A 20,271-nucleotide genomic window follows, 5' to 3' on the forward strand; every position below is an offset into this window, starting at 1 on the left:
CATTGCATTAATTAAAAATAATAATAATTTATCAATTAATGTAAATTTTAAAAAATTTAATATGTTAGTTATTTAATCATAAAAAATGTTTTTTACCTCACCAAAAATTTGATGTGGTTGTGTCGTTAACTGCTGCTTGTGAGCGTGGAGGGGTTTTTCTTTTTATATTAGTGTAGATTTACTAACCATCATGAGATGTTAATTTTGCGTATAAGTAATAAAAACAAATTATATTTTAAATAAAAATAAAATTATAAATCAATGATCTATCTATGAGGAGATACAGACTGGATAAAATACGACTGCGACATAGGAGTGATCAATTTCGGATATTTGCACACATCACCAAAATGTAAGTAGTAAATGCGCTCACGTGATTTTTCACATTCTTAGTTATGAATAAAGCTATTTAAAATAATAAGGCTAAAATAGTAGGGGTGGAAATGCAACTTGAGAGGCCTGAGGCTGACTGGGCCTACTTCCTATGGCCCAACACTAGTTCATAAACTTAGTGGGCTTTAAGTAGATTCATCTCAAATGGGCCTCATCAGCCCGCATGCATTCAAGACAATTCGTTACTCCATGGGCCGTCTCAAAACAAGGCCCATGATACATAAACGTTAGAGCAAATAATGAATTATTTTAGGAATTAATTATCATCTTATGATATAAATATTCAGAATTGAAATTTACGTAAATTGCAAAGTCAAGGACAGCTATCATACCAATGCACACAGAAAACCGTACTCAAAAGATTGATCCGACATCCAAACTAACGTGTGTATATATATATATATATTATAAAAATAATAATTATATTATTACATTAATACCTAAATAAACATATTAATATATAAAAAATTATGTTACAGATGAAATATATATGTTGTAATAGAGACAGCAAGGACACCTCTTGTCCGAAAATAAAAAAGATGGAAGGCAAATACAAACAAATAGTCCTTGTCAATTTTTCAAACCCACTGTTGAGGACTACCACATTGATGTTACTAAGACCCAACGCATTTTGACCTTACACACACTTGCACATTTAACACCATGCAAAACTACAACTCCCAATATTGCATTAAACTACCTACATTTCCACTCACCAACTTGCCAAACTTCCTACAACAACATCCTCCGGACCACTGCTTCGTCTTTACAACACTTTCTTACAAAATGTCTCCAATTCAAATCTTCAATGTATCTCCTACCATAAAACTTGCGTAAAACGTTGACGTCCTAACAAATGTGGATTTGGAAATACGCGACATGTCATAAATTTAGTACTAAGAGTTGCGCAGAATGTTGACGTATTAACAAATGTGGGTGTGGAAAGATCTTTTGCCGACTAACAAAAAAAAATAAGGGATAATTATACTCATCTCTCATGAGGTTTGGTGTAATTATACAAAGATTGTTTTTTGTAATTTGAGATATTACATCTAACACTCTATGAAGTTTGTTTTCGTCTAATAAATAAATTTCTCCGTTAGTCAAAGTTCACTAAATATATTTACCATCGATTGACTTATTACTGATTTATTGTAGGTCAAATAATTTTGTTTTAGACTAAACTACTCTTATAACAATGAAATATACCTCCTCACATGTATTAACTAGTGAAGATATATGAGGGTAATTTAGTCGTAAAAAAGATTGATTTGATATATGATAAGTCAGTAATAAGTCAATTAAGGGTAAATATAGATTTTTTTTCAATTTTTTTGTTAACATAAGTAAATTCGATGAATTTTTTCTAATGGTGTGACTTATTTGTTAGATGGAAAGCAAATCTCAAAAGTGCTAGATGTAAATTCTCAAATTATAGAAAATTTATGTGTAATTACACAAAAACTCAGAGTGTAATTATCCTAAAAAATAAAGTTAGATCATGAGAGGGAACAGATATTACAATGTTAGGCAGCACCCAACACAATCAACCTCTGCGATTGGTCCGAATGCAATAAAGTTTGTGGTAACGCACATTTTCAAGAAGCTCTCGCCATCTTTTGATGAAATGAAAGCAGCAAAAGTGTGTGAAATGATTGATGAGTATGCCAAAAATCATTTTGTGTATTTCTAAGCCTTTAATTAACAGTAAGACAATTGCTTTTTCATGATTCAAACTCCGGAAACGTGCTTCCATCTAATTGATTAAGCTTCATTACCAACTTCGCCTTTATTATGATTTCACCCACACACACTGTATCTGTGTGTGTGTGTATATATTCAAACTCCAAAAACGTGCTTCCTATAATTGATTAAATCTCTCATGACCAACTTCACTTTATTACAATTTCCATACAGCACACACACAACTGTGTAAAGATGAGAGAGAGACAAAGAGAAAGGAAGTGGCAATGCCAACCAAGAACGACAATAATCAAATAGAAAGGACATAATTTCCACGTGGCGACGCCCCATTAGCGAGGATCTTCACTTCTTTACATTGAACACATAATTGCAATTGGAATTTGGACATATATATATCAAAGGGCCCTAAGGAATCTAATCAATCTTTATTTTTCTTTTATGAAAAGATGGTAGGTATGATTTTGTTCCTCCTCGTCTTCTTCTTCCTACCATCTTCTTTAATTTGAATCTTTTCCCATGATTTCCTTTCTTCTTATTTATTTCCCTCTGCATATAATATATATTATTTTTCATATAATCTAAATACCTAAAAAGATAGTCGAAATCTAATTTGATTGGATCCAACTAATCAAATGAATGAAGTATAATCACTTGTATTCTGATTAATTTATACATATTTTCTTGACAAAATTCAATTTAAGGTTTTTTTTTTTTTTTGACAAAAACGCATATGTAAGACTGCAATTGCTTGTAATTTCATCTCAAAGAAAAAAAAAACCAAAAAAGATGGAATGATCAGTTTACTTTCGATGTTTTTTATTTCTTTATATGACGTGATGTTATATTTAAAATATACTATTAGATAAAATTTAAAGAAAATGCAAAATTATACTTAATGTAACACGTAATTTTTTGAAAAAAATTGATAAGCAATGGCTGCCTAATTATTTGAAATGAATATTTGGGGTAAGTGTTGATTTGGTCTAAAAGAAAAAAGGTGTCCTGGTAAAAGGAACCCAGTGGATGAATAAAAAAGATATATTGGTCCCTAGATGACATGTTTGACTAATAATATATAAGGCTACAGGCCTGGGAGTCTGCGTTTTAGTATTAGGTATTTGTAAAGCAGAGCAGAGCAGATTCCACTATTCTACGACACTTGACGCTGCAACTCCCAACGCCAACCAATCATGCCATATCAGAAACATAAAATATAGAAATATATATCAGTGTGTGTATTTTACTTTTTTTTAAAAAAATATATTTACAAATTGAGGTAAATCAAATATATTAAAATTTAGGGAAATTTGTAATTTTTTATAATTATAAATTATTTTTTATTATTTAAAAATTATAAATATTTATTGTAGGGGTTATTTAATTTGTTGGTGTATTTATAATTTTAAAATAATAAAAGAGTATTTATAATTAAATAAAAAAGTAAAAATTAATTAAATTTTATATTTTATAAAAAATATTTAAAATATCCCAGAAAAAAAGAAAAAAATATAGGGCGAGAAGGGGAAGGGGAAGGGGAGGGAAGCAAGGGCAAGAGGGGCAGGAATAATGATGAAGTGTGTGAAAGCAAGCTGCATAAGCTAGGGGTTTTGACCAAACAAGGCGTTAAGAAAGAAAAGATTATAAGCTCTGTTTCCCAGGTAGTAAAGTAGTACGTTGCAGACGACAATGTCTTCAACTTTTTTTTTAAAAAAAAAATAATCATTATAACATATTATTCGTACGTCTACATAATAAGTAATTATTTATATTTTAAAATATATTATAAATAAAAATAAAATATAGAAACCAACACGTTATATTTCTACAAACTAATATTTGTAAGTGATATTTTCATATTAGTATAGATATATAGATTAAAAAAAGAATTCGAGTAGAGGTGGTTGAAAATACATAATGATATTTTTGATAATTTACGTGTAAATTAATTATTATTTGTGAGTGAATGAATTTTTTTTATATAATATATATATATATATATATATAAATAGTAAATGAAATATAGGAAAGAGTTGGGATTGTGAGATGGTGGCTCAAACTCTCATCTTTATCACTAAAATACTGAGGCAGAAAGTAAAGAAACAAAAGGTAAGTTAAATACATAAAGCTGCAAATAGGTTGAGCCTTCACCTACAAATCATAATCATAAGCACACTAAAATAAATAAAACTAACTATAATAATGGACTTCAATTACATTTCTGGGGGTGTTGGCAATAATTTCTTTTTTTTTTATTTTTAATTAATCAAAATTAAGAGTGTTTCAAAACAAGAATTAAAAATGAAAAAAAGTTGAAGTTAGGGTGTTTGAAAAAATAATTTAATACTTATGATTTTACTAGTAAGCTGTAGAAATTGTATTTAGTGACAATTTTATACATAATTTTTTTGTCACTAAAAATTATATAATGACAAGATAAAAAATTATTGTCACTTAATATATATTTTTAGTGATAATTTTAAAATTATCCTTGATATTTCATTGTCAATATCATACTTTCTCGTAGTATATATGGCTTGATACAATTAGAAATACCATTTATTGTTTGAAAATTAAAGGTACTCCCTGAAAAAGGTGAAAATGTTAACTTCAACCTTTAAAAAAATTATATTTCTTTTAACATTAAAAAATAGTTTAAATCATCATGAGTTTTCTTGATATTTGATATAATTACAAATTCTTCCTTATTTTCTTAAAAATTAATCAATATCTCCCCAATTTTAACAGTCATCCAACAACTAGTCCAATTCTCCATTATGCTTTCATTCATTTTTTGAATGAACTGGCCAAATTGCCCTTGGACTATGAATTAAAATTTTACTTAATTTTTAAAAAATAATATTTTTTATGGACCAAGTGAAAAATATTTTTGCAATTTTTTCATCCACATTGTCAGGCTTTTTTATAATTTTTCATAAAAAAATACAGTCAAAGCAAAGTTGACAGTTTTAGACCTCCTCCAAGAATTACATAATTCGTTAAAGTATTAGTAATTTTTTCAACAACGAGAGAATATTTGTAACGATAATAATCTTTAAGGGAGCTCGTTGTAATTTACTCTAGAAAATACTGAAAAATCTGATGTTGTACAAATGCCCAATGTGGTCTCATGTGTTTATACCTTTGCGTATTTTAAAAATAGCAGTTTAGTACAATAAATTTAAAAATATATAAAATTACAATTCATGTTTAAAAGAGTATTTTAGATCATCTAAATATAAAATCACGAAATAAGTAAATTGTTGGTCAAACAATAAAATTAGGGTAATCCATATCTATAAATACATTAAATATGAGGGGAGCTGGATGGGGTATTAATTTTCTCTTAGACTCTTAACCAAATTTTGATATAACGAAGTTAAACACATAAATATAACCGGAAGGAGCACTAATATTCTGTTTTAATGATGAGAATAGCCACTTGCAAGATTCTTTAGTGGGAGCAAATGATTGGTTAAGCACACTCTATGCCCAAGTTATAACTCCTATGATTTATTATTATTTCGATTGTTTGAAGATCAAGACCAACACATAAGAAAAAGAAATTCAACTCAGACATTCATTCAAACTAGGAAAGCACTTGTATAGGTTTTCTTCTTTTATTACCATTACCATAGTAAACAAGGCAGTTTTCTCCGTCTGTGTGATCAAGAATGTGAGATATTTCACAAATTTTAATGAGTGGCAGTGGCGGTGGTTACTGGTTTAATCATCAAGAGCTCTCTTTTTTTTATGCGGGGAGTGGGTATAAGTGCAGCATATTTCCTAATAAGATTTCCTTTTCACTTCTTCTTTCAAACAACGCATTGTCTTCTCTCTCCAAAGCATTTACTCTCCTGATCTTGTTTTCCCACTTTCTCTCTCCATATTTATTGTTTTTCTTGAATGCTCTCTGAAACTGTGCATTATTACAACTGCCCTCAAGTTTGAACGATAATAAGGGGACTGAAAATTCAAAAAAATTTCAAGAAAAAAGAACTCTTTTTTCTTGGAGGGTTGTTCACAGTAGTACAGGAGTTCTTAAAGGCAGCAGACAATCTGAAAATGGTATCTTTCTTCTCTTTTTTCTTTACCCACTTTTAGTTCTGTTTCTTCAGAGTACTTGCTTACTTGGATGCCTCTTTTCATTTCCTCTCTGACCAAGGGTTTTGAATGAATGTATACTTGTATTTATGACGACGAAATAATGTTTTTATGCTTCAATTGACTCGTTTCTGACCAATTTCTTGAACTCTTTTAATAGACTGGACTGTGTGTTCTGGGCATTAATGGCCCTTTGGTGCTTTAATCTTTTGAAGGGCAGCTTTAGTTTCAGCGAAAAGCTTTGAGAATAGTTGTGGCAGTAGTGTTTCTGGTGGCTGCCTGATACATGTTTTTTTTTTGGCTCAGAATCCTGCTTCTCTTCAATTCTTGATTCATAAAATGGAACTGATTCACCATTTTTCTTTTGTTTTTCTCTGAGAGGGTACTTCTGGCTGTTGAACTAATTTTCTCAACATATGCAAGAAAATGCCCAGTAAACCTTATTTCTTAACATTCATTTTTTACTTTGTTCCTCTCTGATTTTGGAGGAGTTGATTTTCAGGGTGTTTCTTGGATTTGTAGAAGAAACTGTAAGGAGGTGTAGTAGTTCGTTCTCTGCTTGTGTTTTGCCTCAACTTTTGTAAACATATAAGATGGAAAGGGCTGGAAATGATGCTAATGTTGAGCCAGCTAAGGGTAGTGAGAATCCTGTAAACTTTCATGAACCTAATATGTCTTCAGACTGGCATGTACATGGAAATAAGATAACAACTGTATCCATTGGATTGGTCACAATGTGCAATTCAATGGCGGAGCCCTCAGCCTGTGCCTCTGCCCCTATGATAGATTCGTTTGGCCCTCCCATTTGGGACCAGCCTATTAATGGACAGAATTCAGGCTATTGTAATATGAATGTTCAGAATGTTGCTAGCACTTCGAGTAGCCTTGGTGCTGTAAAAGCTGGTATGGGTTGGACGCCAAATGCCATGTTAAGTGAGGGTATGATTCTACCAACTGTTCCTGGGGGAGTTCCTCAGAGCTTGCCTCACTTTCCAGCTGATTCAGCTTTTATAGAGCGAGCAGCCAGATTTTCGTGCTTCAATGGAGGGAATTTTAGTGAAGTTGTGAACCATTTTCCGGCTCCTCACCCTCTCAATCCTCATTCTTGGGGATTGCGGCCAATGCGAGGGCCAGATGAGGTTCTTGGAGGTAATGGATCAAAGGCACTGCTTGGGATGCAATCACAGCGTCATCAATTGCACATGGCTGAAGTTTCCAATGAGGCTTTGATATCTGGAGAGCGTCAGACTGAAGGGAGTCCATTCAAGAATGAGAAGAAAAGTGAAAGTTTTATGGCGTCTCATGAAGAAGCGAAAAACGGCATTGATGTCTTTGGTAATCAGTGTGATGAGGCTGAATTTAGTGGAGGTGGTGCTCAAGAGGAGTTGGATCAGGAGTCTTCTGGTAAAGGGCTTGACTTGAAAAAGAGGAAGAGAACTGAACAGGTGGAACAATGTTTATTGTTCTGTTAATTTGATGGAAACCAAAGCCTTCCAGTTATCTTTTCTTCTATAGTCATTTTTCTGTTATTGATCTCAATTGTTTTGGCGTGTCAGAAAACTGAAAATAATGAAGCCCCACAACCATCTATTGAAACAGCTGCTGAAATTAGACAAAAGGGTGATCAAAACCCAGCGTCAACCAGTAACCCTGGGGCCAAGCATGGTAAGCAGGCATCGCAAGGGTCTGACCCGCCCAAGGAAGAATACATACACGTTAGAGCACGCAGAGGCCAGGCAACTAACAGCCACAGTCTTGCTGAAAGGGTGAGGATATTGCGAAAGAGTTTTTGTTTGATGCAAAAATATCACTTAGAATATTGTCGAAATCTATTTATAGGCTATATACCTCAACGGTGAGGAGTGTTTTGTTTGGTCATGAATTTTGATTGTGCATTTATAATGTAGGTAAGGAGAGAGAAGATTAGTGAAAGGATGAAATTCCTTCAGGATCTTGTCCCTGGTTGCAGCAAGGTAAATAGTGTTAGTTAATGCATGTTACCATTAATAATATTCTTGTAGTCACTCCTCTCATATGTTTTTTTTAGCAGGTCACTGGTAAAGCTGTTATGTTGGACGAGATCATCAATTATGTGCAATCCCTACAACGTCAGGTCGAGGTATGTGATAAGTATTCCATAGTTTCGTTCATTCTTATTAGAGTTGTATGGTAGCATGACATGTTTTTTAGCCCACGACAACCTCTTTAATAGTGAAAAGTTCTGATATGGAGCTTGGGCTGTTGGAATGACAGTCTTGAAAAATATTTAAAATGGAAAAGGAAAATAGTTATGAGTTTCTGAGAAGGGGCTTTCCTTGCTGAGAATTTTCATTACTATGTGAAATCATCATGAAAATCACTGAGGTCTTTGTAATTTTCAAAACCGTTTCATTTTCTTCAGTTATGAATTTGAACTTTCTGCAATTTCAATTAATTTACAAGATCATTGATATAAGTGCATTTCCACTGCATTCAGTTCCTATCAATGAAGCTTGCAACCGTGAATCCACGGATGGACTTAAATATGGAAGGATTACTAGCTAAAGATGTAAGTCTATTTATGCCTCACACATCTGTAGCCATTTGGTATCAAAATTCCATGCTTCTCTATTTAAAGTAATATTAATTGACAACAGGTCCTACAACCTAGAGCTGGTCTCTTATCTTCGCTGGTTTTTCCACCGGATATGCCTATGCCTTTTCCTCCACTGCACCCTCCGCAACCTGGACTAGTCCAGGGTGGTCTTCCTGGAAACTCTTCAGACACACTCCAATCAACTCCTGCCGGCGGGGGGTTTAGAGATCCGACCTCTCAAGTAAGCTTCATGAAACATCTTTCTTTTTACATCACTTGCGTAGTTTAATTTCCAAAAGTAGGATCTTCTCTTGGAAATAAGCTTCTTCCACAAATTCTTATACTGACTGGAATTGATATAATTCTGAATCAGCATATGCAGGCATCTCGTCTGTGGGAGGACGAACTTCATAACGTCGTTCACAGTGGTTTCAACTCCAGTCCTCCTCCTAATGGCCAAGAAACAACAGGTATATTAGTAGATAGCTTCTCATGAAAACACATTTTCTAGCCATATAACCTAAACTGCAGTAGTGTTTCTTTTGCAGTTTCCTTACCACTAGGTCACACGAAAGCTGAACCATAAATGTTCGTCGTAGTTTTAACTTTGTTCTTCCGCCTCGCCAGAAGATCATATTCATGGGGATAACAATGCACTTCAATATTTGCCTTTATTATGAGGCTGACAAAGACGGGAATACACCTAGTCCTTATCCGGGGCCTTATCCCTTCCTGAGAAGTCACCATTTGCCATTCTGGTGTTGGAGTTTGGAGGGGCCAAGGCGTAGTAATGAACCATGACTGCTACAATTTGCCATATCCTATGACATGCACCCTGGAATCACATGCCATGCTCAATGAATTTGAAGCTAATAGTTCTTTATCAGAGATAAGTAGCTGCAGTTGACGGAAGAAATGAAGGGTTCATGCAAATTATACCATGGAGAAGCAGAGGAACAAGATTAAACCATCTGATCAACTGCTTCTTCTAGGACTCTTGAAGTATTCTTGGTTAATAATTTATCTTTTTAACCCAAGGCAATGTAAAGCAAATTGGGCTTACCGAATTCAAAGGTATATGAAGGTCCACTAGTTCTATTTACTACTGATTCACTCCAGTCGGACCTCATCAAAACTAGACATTTCTCACCTCCGCACCTTATACTTAACACTACTGGAATGTTGTGTTTACTTGTTTGTACGTTCTGATCTTTCGACAATACTCAACTGGATTTGAATGTTCTACCAGGGTCATTTGTCTAATTTCATTAAAATGAATTATATAACTTTAATCCCAGCCTCTCATAGTAATTGTCTAGAGCGGTCTAAATCCAAGAAACTAATAGATTTTTCCAAATAGATATTTTCTTGAACAAAATGCGTATGGAAGCTGTCAGTGTTAGGCTATGGGGGAAATACATGGGCCTTAAACCTGCAGCACCCCAATCTCTAAACATCGTTGTCAAAGCCCATTTCAAGACCTCTACTTCATCAGCTGTAGCAGCATCTTCTTTTCTTGACTGCTGCCAAAAGAGTACCTACTCATCATGATAGGAAAGACATATACCAGTCGCCACATACCCCAACAATGCACGATAATTTATTGAAGCTATGTTGAAAAAGGAACAAGGTAACAAACATGTTTGGACCCAGCAGTTGTTTTTCTTGGTTTCGATCACATCACCATTTTGATAAGAATGCTTACTACCAAAGACGTGTCTCTTTTGTCCACCTAACATTCTAGTTCATGATTATTGCATCCAACTTGTTATAGCCTATAGGTACTTGCTAGAACCGGCGCGCGACACACAAGTGGAGATATAGTAGCTTTTGTTTCAGAATTTTCCTCCCAGATGATACACATCATTGCAAAGATTTTCAGTTGCAACAGCAGTTAAGAATTTGAACCATGACGATCAGAGCACACAAGAAATCCAAGAATTCACCACGGAAGCCCAAGAAAGAAGCAGTTTCTGTCAGCATCAACGATGAAAAAGAAACCCCTCTGTTGATGCCCAAGAAGATAGAAAGCAGTAGCTTTAGTCATCAAGATTTCAACGGGGCTTCATTTACAGGAGCAGTTTTTAACTTGTCAACCACCATAATTGGTGCTGGTATCATGGCTCTGCCAGCCACCATGAAAGTCCTCGGCCTTGGACTTGGTATTGCTCTCATTGTGTTTGTTGCCGTCCTCACAGAGTTTTCTGTGGGTTTGTTGCTGCGGTTTAGTAAAGCCGGCGGGTCGGCTTCTTATGCCGGAGTTATGGGAGATGCATTTGGAGATGTGGGCCGGAGAATTTTGCAAGTTTGTGTGGTAATCAATAATATCGGAGTGCTAATTGTGTACATGATCATTATTGGTAAGTGTTGGATGATTCTAAATAAATTTTTCGTTTTCTTTCCCTTATGTCTGCATCATCATGGAAATGTTTGCTCCACTGAATGATCTTTGTGTAATTGTGATTGGTTTTTGATTTTGAAATTTTGAAGGTGATGTGCTATCTGGATCATCTTCAAGTGGGGTTCATCACGCTGGCATTTTAGAGGGCTGGTTTGGGGAGCACTGGTGGAACGGGCGATTCTTTGTTCTTGTTGTGACCACTCTTGGTGTGTTTACTCCATTGGCATGTTTCAAGCGCATTGGTAGGTAACTAAAAATTGGTTGTTACCAAACTAGAATTTATAAACTGATGGAAAGGAGAAGATATGATCCAGAGATTGTAGATTTTGGAATTCAATTTTCTTATTGTTCTTGGATCTCTACTGATTTCAGATAGTATTGTTCAAAACTGATTCCCTGGAATTTGTTCCTGCAGATTCTTTAAGACACACCTCTGCATTGGCAGTTTTTCTGGCATTTGTTTTTCTTTTGATTACGGCAACCATTGCTGTGGTTAAATGGCTTCAAGGAACCACTACAATTCCAAGATTTCTCCCTGATGTCACTGACATTAATTCAGTCTGGGCGCTTTTCACTGTTGTTCCTGTTCTCGTGACGGCATATGTCTGCCATTTCAATGGTAAAATTCCCAAGAAAGATGTCTTACATACTCTGAAGAAGTATATAATGTTTGGTTTGATATCTTTACTGCAATTTTAATTCTTTCTGTTGAAAGCTTATTCTTGTTTAGGAATTCCCATATAGTCAGATTTAAGCTTGTGTATTTCAATTTGCTGCAGTTCACAGTATTGAAAACGAGCTTGAAGATCGTTCACGGATAAATTCAGTTGTCCGAACATCATTGGCACTATGCTCAATCATATACATCATGACGAGCTTCTTTGGGTTCCTCCTGTTTGGTGATTCGACTCTTGATGATGTGCTGTCCAACTTCGACTCTGATCTTGGCATCCCTTTTAGTTCCCAGCTTAATGATATCGTTCGTGTCAGCTACGCTCTTCATCTCATGCTTGTTTTTCCAGTCATATTCTATCCACTTCGCCTGAACTTGGACGGCTTTCTGTTTCCGTCTTCCATTCCTCTGGTCACTGATAACATTCGGTTTAGCTTGCTCACAGCTGGACTCATTGCTGTAGCCTTCTTAGGTGCAAATTTCATTCCCAGCATTTGGGATGCCTTCCAGTTCACCGGTGCAACAACAGCAGTTTGCATTGGATTCATCTTTCCTGCTGCAATTGCTCTAAGGTATATACCTTTGTATCACTACTATGCACGCTGCAGTTTTGCCGATGATTCTCTGTTTTCTTGCCTGAAACATCAAACTAGACAACTCTTTCAAGTTTCAATTACGTTCGACATGGTTCGTTATTCTGAAGAATTTAAAATGCTACCCACATTAGCTACTAATCAAATCAGGTGTAAACCGTCATATCATATATGAATGCATCAGCATTCTACTCATAATCATATTATGAACTAATGGTTCCCATACAGGTAGCATGGAAACATCTGCAGTTCTAATTATTGGGTTAATTGTAATCTTGATCTCGTCTGACATCTGCTCTCCTTGCTTCAGGGACGCACACGGTATAACTTCTTGGAAGGACAAAACTTTGGCTGTTTTCATGGTTGGTCTAGCCGTATTTGCGAGTCTGGTGGCTATATACAGTGATGCCTATGCCATCTTCAAGAAAAATGCATCCCCTTCGCGTGAATGATTTCACAGGGTGTTGCCAGCAGCAGCAGCAGCAGCTCCCGTAAAAGGCTCAGGCCTAACTCTTGTCCCATGGACGCGAGTTGTATGAGAAAAATGGCTGAAAATGTTATTGCACTGTGTCTTTTGAGGATCTCTGCGTGCACTCTACCATTGAAGTGCTGGTTTAGTTAGTTTTCAATATTCAATGTTGTTTCTGCAGGACGTAAGTATATTATCTTAAACTTGGATAGCTGATATAAACAATCTCTTAAGACCCCATTTACATTCAGGAATTGTGTGATTACTTCCTAACAGTCCAGCCCCTGATTGACAGGAAAGGCCGCTACTGTTCATGGTTTTTATTGTACTTGGTCGATTGTAATCTGTCCTATGCTGGGCAGATTACTAAGGAATTAAAATTCCCTTCGCCAGTTGTATCCTCGTACAACCGCTACTAAGTCTGTCGCATCCCTCATTTTGGCTAAATTTTCTGCCACATCTATTATGATAATTGACATCAGGGAAAGACTTGGTCAAATTTCGATCCCCTGCAACTTTTTGTCATATGGGCATTTGGGCAATCGGTGCAAACTGCCACATTTTGCATGTAATGAAATTTCTTGCGCTGCGACATGCGATGTGTGTTTCTCTTTAGCAAGAAGATGCTGATGCTGCAAGAAAGTAAAATCTATCTGTGTTAGAAAATGATATTAAAAGAGAACTAAAAATTTACCCCTGATGCAAGTGTCCAGTCTAACAGGGCAATTTTCCCATGAAAGTCATTCGTAGAATTATCAGATCTTTTGAGTAGTTCATTAGTTAAAGCATAAAAAATATTAGGGATAATGATGCAGGTCTTTCATAAAGTTTGACATAATTACTTGAACACCTATAATTTGAAAAATTATATTTAGTGCCCCTGATATTTATTTTGGTATAATAAATAAATATCTCCGTCAGTCAAAATTTATCGAAATATTGCTGAAACTAACAAAATATTGAATGCAAATTCATAATTATTCGACTCCAATTGATTTATTACTAATTTATATATGGATGTTTACAAATAGTTTCTCCAATGAAATTCCCTTTCTTTTTTCTTTTCACTAATTAGATCATATTACTTATAGTAAGGCAGTGAGAAGTTAAATGAATAAATAAAAAAATTAAATTAACATTACAAAAATCAAATTAAAAAAGGAATAAACCAAAAAGATGCTATTCCTTGATATATAGTTGGAGTATATGTGGCACACTCAAATGTTTGTATATAATAAATTTAAATTTTAAAAAATATTTATTATTTAAAAAATATATTAACTAGATTAATAAAATATTTAAAAATATAGAAAATAATGAATTAAATGAGAGAAGAAAAAGGGGTGTAGAAGTTGAGAAGAAAGAAAATGAAAAGTTAAGAAGAGAGAGAAAAATTAAAATATATTAAAAGAAATTGATAATCCTATAAATTGAAGACACCAATTAAAGGTATAGATAAATGCAGATATATTTCATCTTTGTTAAAAAAAATGGTTAAATAAATAAATACTATTTCTCCATCCAACAATTCAACGATTTGTTTTCTTGATTTCATATAGGTTTTTACTTGACAAAAATCCCATATTTTTCAAGCCACCCAAACAAAACAAGGAGAAGTGACAAATTTTAGAAACATTCATCATCTTTGTTTTTTAAATTTTTTTTCTAAACTTTAACAAGAATTAACAATTGTCCACAAAATAAAATAGCCCTTCTCTATACTTTGCTTAAGGCAACTTCTCTTACGTGCAATGTACAAGAAATTCCTGTTCATATTAAATCCGATCAAACCTAAATTTATTACACATAAATATAACAGTACTTTAAATTTGGTTGGATACAAACAAGGCTGATCTAGGTAAAAGTGTTTTCCCACAATCCACAGCCTTAAATTTGCCTCTCCATTACAACTCTCGTTCCATCCCTCCCCCCCCACCCCCACCCCCCGCGGTTGCTTTCTTGGAACTGGAAACCATGTCGAGCAACAACAATGGAGTCCATGTACTAGTTTTCCCTTTTCCAGCACAAGGCCACATGCTTGCCCTTCTAGATCTAGCTCACCAGCTCTCTCTCCGTGGTTTGACCATTACAGTCTTGGTCACTCCACGAAACCTCCCAATCTTGAACCCACTTCTCTCTGCCAATTCTTCCATCCAAACACTTGTTTTCCCCTTTCCATCCGACCCTTCAATCCCTCCAGACGTGGAGAATCTCAAGGATCTTGGCAACCATGGAAATATGCCCTTCATAGCTGCCCTCAGCAGACTTCAAGATCCTATAATTCAGTGGTTTAAGTCACACAGCAACCCTCCAGTGGCCCTTCTCTCTGATTCGTTTCTTGGATGGACTCATCACTTGGCTAAGCAGCTTGGAATTCCAAGGATTGCTTTTTACTCTCATGGAGCCTTGGCATGTGCTGTTTTTGAACATCTTTGGGCAAACTCTGAGGCTATCAAACCTGGGACTGAGATGAAGTTTCAAGATTTACCGGGGTCGCCGAGTTTTGCTTGGGGCCAGCTTCCATCCCTGTTCCGACGCTACATGGAATTAGTATATCAGAATGAGAAAACAAGTGCTGACTTGATCAAGACTTCAATGATAGCCAATGGTTTGAGTTGGGCCTCTGTGTTCAACAATTTTGAGGCCTTGGAGAATGAGTTCATGGAATACTTGAGAAGGAAAACGGGTCATCCCTGTGTTTACAGTGTTGGCCCGCTCAATATGGTGGATGGGTCCGAGAAGTTGCAGGTAAGTGATGAGAAGTGCGACTCTAATGATGGTGTTTTCCGTTGGCTTGATCAATGCGCGGGTGGGTCTGTTTTGTATGTCTGTTTTGGGAGCCAAAAGTTTCTCAAGAAGGCTCAAATGGAGGCCCTGGCTATTGGGCTTGAGAGGAGTGGTGTCCGATTCATTTGGGTCGTGAAGCCTTTGACGGCACAACAAGTGGAGGATGGGTATGGATCAGTACCCGATGGGTTCGAGGGTCGGGTTATGGACCGAGGTTTTGTTATAAAGGGATGGGCGCCACAAACATTGATACTAAGTCATCAAGCAGTATGTGGATTCCTGAGCCACTGTGGATGGAACTCAGTGTTGGAAGCAACAGCAGCCGGTGTAATGATATTGGGTTGGCCTATGGAAGCAGACCAATTTCTGAATGCTAAGCTGCTGGTGGATTACAAGGGTGCTGCAGTTCAAGTGTGTGAGGGCAGGGATACAGTCCCCGACACAACTGAGCTGGCTCGAAAGATCGCAGAATCAATGAATGGAGATACAGTAGAGAGAGTCAGAGCAAAGGAACTGAGAAACAAGGCCTTGGAAGCAATTAAGGTTGGTGGGAGTTCCACCAGAGGTTTGGATGGGTTTGTTCAAGAACTAGCCAAACTTCAAGTGACAAATGCTTGATCATAACAAATCCAGGCAAGACTGCAATAGACACCCCACTTCATGGGGAACCAATTCATGTGAAATTTAAGCATGTTGGTATTGTATTGCGCCATTCCTAAAATCAAAAGTTTCTGCACAGAGCAAATAAACTATTACCCGATGTAAACAACCACTTGAAACAGAGGAAAACATCATATTTACAAAAACTAAGGGTGACATTTTATCATTAGGTAGCGTCACTGAGAAAGCGAAAGGCTGCCAAAGTGTGGTGTAAGTTTCATGTGCAACAATAACTAAAAAATCTTGCATCTTGAAAAACTCTTCCTCCTGCACAGAGAGAGTAAGTGAAATGCCAGTAGCATTCTCATGCTTGAAAAGAACAACAGCAGGAAATCTACATGAGCAAAGACACACAGTGGTTGTACCCATTAGAGGTATTGCAGCTCTGGGGCTCACTAATTGAACTTTGTGCTGCAGCAATATCATGAACTTGCAGATCGCGAACATGTATATACACAAGTAAAGCGAAAATAAGCTGGCTAGAGAAAGTTTTCATATTAGTTAACATCATAGATAGTCTATAACCTAGAGAACATAGTCCACATCTCTCGCTAGAGAACTTAAGATGGATAATGTAAAGCTCAGAACTGTCACCTATTTGTGTCCAGCTGCAACAGGTGTGCATTTGTAGAAGTCATTGAACTTCCAGGAAAAACGTTGCAAATTTTTTATTACTCCATTTCAAGCAAATATTATGTCAAAAGGAGTAAAATGCCAGTGCACATTTTTATATTCATAATATTACTTTTTTACACCAAAAAAAATTGTTATTACACCCCAATAATGAAAACATCAGTAAAGATCATACCTGATACAGCATAAGTGGTAGAAAGCTGTGATGAGAAGGAATCTGTCTGCCTGATATCTACAAAGACCTGGGAACTGTCCTATGTACAATCAAGTTTCCGGACGAGGACTTTCTCAATGAAATTCAATATAGAGGAACTGATTTGACAAGGTTCTCTTAAATCCTGGACAGTATGAAACAAGATGTCAGCACTTTCTCAAGTGGCATAGATTGAGATAAAAGCACTACACCTCAAAGAAAATTGGCAAAAAGTTCAAATTGATAACCAATTAATAATATAATTAATATCATTAGCAATGTAAAAGAGAAATGGGAAAAAAATTGAATTGCCAATAAGGCAAAATCCTTGGTGATACTGAAATGTGCATGTTGACATAATGGTGCTCCATACCTTATCATAGCATTTGTCAGTCGAGGATGTACGGCGATGAGAAGCACAGCGAAAAAACTCATCCCAATTGATTCAACCAGGACCAAAACCAAATTTGATCATTAAAACATAAAATTGAAACTTCAAAGTGAAATCACTGCCTCGGTTAATAGAGTCAAGCATAACAGAACATAATTGCTTGTCAGGAGCAACACCACCAACCAGCATCATTCGAAAAAAATCAATAGCATCCTTCAGTAAAGATCTTTTGCACAGTCTATTAACGACAGCACTATAATCTTTCACCGAAATTTCAAACCCAGTTTCAGCCATCTGACGAAAGAGTACCATAGCCTTCTGAACATCTCCCTTTGCACAATTTGCTTTGATGAGAGTGGTATACACAACTTTTGAAAATCTGATATGTTGGTCCTGGAGAAAGGAAAATAATCGTTCAGCATCATCAAGGTCTCCATATACACACAAACCATTTATAAGAATGGTATAAGTGCCACGATTCGGGCGAATGTTCAGTTTAACCATCTCGTCATGTAACTGAAATGCCCTGTTGAGATCTCGAGCTTCACAAAAACATTGGATCAGAGCATTATAAGAAGCTTGATCTGGAGAGAGACCCTTGGCTAACATACCCTTGAGAACCGCAACAGATTCTTCCAGCTTCCCTTGATTACATAGTCCTTTCATAACCACAGAGTAGGTTAATTGATTTGGCTCCAGACCATTTGCTTCCATTTCTTCAAGCAGCTCAACTGTGGCCTCTAAATTTCCGGCTTCACAGAATGCATTCATAAGGGTAGTATATGTAACAACTGATGGCACTAAATTATGCACCTTGATGCCATCTAACCACTTTCTAGCATCAGCTAGTTTACCAGCTTTGCATGAACCATTTATTAGGGAATTGAATGTAATTATAGTTGGGGCAATCCCTTTTTCCAGTAACTGTTTGTACAATTCTTCAGCCTCTCCCACCTTGCCATGTTTAATATATCTATCGATCATAATATTGTACAAAACAACATCCTGTATGCAGTCACTATTTGTCAACATATTAAAATAACTTCTTGCTTCAGATATTGGTCTTTTCTCACATAATCCTAATAAAACAGATCTGTGTGGAAAAGAATTGTGGATGATTCTCTTTGTACACATCTCCTTGAAAAGTTGGATGGCTTTTGGTACTTCTCCCAGCTTGCAAAGCCCATGAATTATCATAGAATACATAAAACGATCTGGTTTTAAACCAACATTTTCTACCTCAGAAAGCAAACTCAGAGCTTCATTTATCCGTCCACTTTTACACAAACTGCTGAGCAGCACACGGTATGACATAACATTTAACTGAAAACCTTTAGATAGCATCTCATCTCGCAGCCTAAAGCCCTCTTCAACATTACCTGCCTGGCAATGCCCACAAATTAGTATGGTGTAGGTTAGAAGATCAGGGTTTTGCTCTCTATGTAGCATTCTCTCAGTAACCTCCCAAGTTCCATTCATCATACCAAGTAGACGAAATCCTTTCGCAAGAATGTTATAAGTAACTTCATCAGGCTCTAATCCTTGTTTTACCATGTCATTTGTAAAGTCTAATGCTTCTTCCAGCGAACCACTAATACAGAGCCCATGAATGAGAGTATTATAACTATATGCATCTGGAATTAATCCATATTTAAACATCATGCAAAAGAATGATTTTGCAATATCTACAAAACCCATTCTACAGAATCCTGACATCAGAGTATTAAACCAAACAACACAAGGCTCAGCCTGTTTTTCTTCTATTTCCCGCAAAAATGCAATTGCTTCATGAATCAAGGACTGCCTACATAGACCATCAAGGAAAATTGAATTCGTGTACTCAGTCGGACGAATCCCATTAGCTTCGATATCAGTATAAACATCCCACATGATATCAGTGTGCCTCAGGTTGTGCAACAAACTATTGTATGTCATAATTGATGGCCGAATATACAAGTCCTTCATGTTAGACAGGACAATAAGGGCATCATGGACCATACCAGCTCTACAATAAACAAATGCCAGCATATCCCACACCATATGGTTTGAGTCCCAGCCCCTGAAGCTCTTATAAAGCAGCTCACACAATGAGGGTGCGGATCCACAGCCTGGTAGAAATCATAAAATCATCTATAAAAGGAAGAATTAGCATTCTCCAAGCAATCCAGGATGATTCTATCATCCGACCCAACAAGAGTAAGATATCATATAGGAGAAGATAAAACATCTAATGTAACTCGACTTAGATAAATAATTTAGTCTTTCCAACCAGATGACGTTCCATGCAGTCCCCACCCTTTTCACCAACTCTCAGTTCATCTCTTGCAATTCATTCGTGCACACAACAAAGGTCATGGTTTCACAACTAAATATATATCGTATGCTTTCCATATTTGTTACATAAAACAAATAGCAATCATTAAGAGAAACATGAGTTACCTTCATCTTGCAGAACCCGTTGCAGATGACACCGCAGTGCGCGGGACCTCTTCTTTTCCGCCAAGATATGGGCAATAACAAACTGCAGATTACGTGAGTGCTTGACTCCGAATTGATTTTGCAACAAAAAGAAGAATCCAAGTGCATTCTCGGAGTCGAGTTTCTCGATAATGGTGTCTATTTCAGAATGCCCCAATTTCAAAACTTCATTCTTGAACCAAATATTCTTTCTTAGGGAACTCAATAAGAGTTTAAGACT

The 20,271-nt window shown here is 36.1% G+C and overlaps 4 protein-coding genes across 8 annotated transcripts; 3 read left to right on the forward strand and 1 right to left on the reverse strand.

Annotated features, from left to right (window-relative positions):
• Positions 5,620-9,891, forward strand: LOC105156457 (transcription factor bHLH49). Of its 5 annotated transcripts, none has more exons than XM_020691788.1 (9): positions 5,620-6,162; positions 6,701-7,643; positions 7,755-7,964; positions 8,106-8,171; positions 8,249-8,317; positions 8,675-8,746; positions 8,835-9,014; positions 9,156-9,243; positions 9,308-9,891. In XM_020691788.1, the coding sequence occupies exons 2-9, from the start codon at positions 6,792-6,794 to the stop codon at positions 9,334-9,336; spliced, it is 1,566 nt and encodes a 521-aa protein (XP_020547447.1). In that variant the 5' UTR covers positions 5,620-6,162; positions 6,701-6,791; the 3' UTR covers positions 9,337-9,891. The 5 variants fall into 5 exon arrangements, with proteins under 5 accessions (XP_020547447.1, XP_020547446.1, XP_011070889.1 ...); XM_020691787.1 differs by having other exon boundaries at positions 5,621-6,162; positions 9,147-9,243; XM_011072587.2 differs by having other exon boundaries at positions 5,621-6,162; positions 9,322-9,891.
• LOC105156458 (probable sodium-coupled neutral amino acid transporter 6) lies at positions 10,493-13,305 on the forward strand. Its single transcript, XM_011072588.2, has 5 exons — positions 10,493-11,133; positions 11,264-11,416; positions 11,590-11,793; positions 11,954-12,419; positions 12,751-13,305. Exons 1-5 carry the CDS (start codon positions 10,683-10,685, stop codon positions 12,890-12,892), a joined length of 1,416 nt encoding a protein of 471 aa, XP_011070890.1. The 5' UTR covers positions 10,493-10,682; the 3' UTR covers positions 12,893-13,305.
• On the forward strand, positions 14,609-16,465 carry LOC105156459 (UDP-glycosyltransferase 89A2). Its single transcript, XM_011072590.2, has one exon. The coding sequence runs from the start codon at positions 14,884-14,886 to the stop codon at positions 16,312-16,314; it is 1,431 nt and encodes a 476-aa protein (XP_011070892.1). The 5' UTR covers positions 14,609-14,883; the 3' UTR covers positions 16,315-16,465.
• On the reverse strand, positions 17,232-20,265 carry LOC105156748 (putative pentatricopeptide repeat-containing protein At1g13630). Its single transcript, XM_020691785.1, has 3 exons — positions 20,013-20,265; positions 17,556-19,681; positions 17,232-17,327 (listed from the first exon to the last, which is right to left on the reverse strand). The coding sequence occupies exon 2, from the start codon at positions 19,611-19,613 to the stop codon at positions 17,628-17,630; it is 1,986 nt and encodes a 661-aa protein (XP_020547444.1). The 5' UTR covers positions 19,614-19,681; positions 20,013-20,265; the 3' UTR covers positions 17,232-17,327; positions 17,556-17,627.

This window comes from Sesamum indicum, linkage group LG2 (genome assembly GCF_000512975.1).
Source record: "Sesamum indicum cultivar Zhongzhi No. 13 linkage group LG2, S_indicum_v1.0, whole genome shotgun sequence".
Taxonomy (NCBI): Eukaryota; Viridiplantae; Streptophyta; class Magnoliopsida; order Lamiales; family Pedaliaceae; genus Sesamum; species Sesamum indicum.

Bases quoted from the DNA above. Each gene is read 5' to 3' on its own strand.
- LOC105156458 (XM_011072588.2), top strand. From the start codon at position 10,683: ATGACGATCAGAGCACACAAGAAATCCAAGAATTCACCACGGAAGCCC. The intron at 11,417-11,589 runs GTAGGTAACTAA...TTGTTCCTGCAG, and splicing joins GGCATGTTTCAAGCGCATTG to ATTCTTTAAGACACACCTCT. The intron at 11,794-11,953 runs GTAAAATTCCCA...AATTTGCTGCAG, and splicing joins ATATGTCTGCCATTTCAATG to TTCACAGTATTGAAAACGAG.
- LOC105156459 (XM_011072590.2), top strand. From the start codon at position 14,884: ATGTCGAGCAACAACAATGGAGTCCATGTACTAGTTTTCCCTTTTCCA.
- LOC105156457 (XM_020691786.1), top strand. From the start codon at position 6,792: ATGGAAAGGGCTGGAAATGATGCTAATGTTGAGCCAGCTAAGGGTAGT. The intron at 8,747-8,834 runs GTAAGTCTATTT...AATTGACAACAG, and splicing joins AAGGATTACTAGCTAAAGAT to GTCCTACAACCTAGAGCTGG. The intron at 9,015-9,146 runs GTAAGCTTCATG...ATTCTGAATCAG, and splicing joins TTAGAGATCCGACCTCTCAA to CATATGCAGGCATCTCGTCT.
- LOC105156748 (XM_020691785.1), bottom strand. From the start codon at position 19,613: ATGGTGTGGGATATGCTGGCATTTGTTTATTGTAGAGCTGGTATGGTC.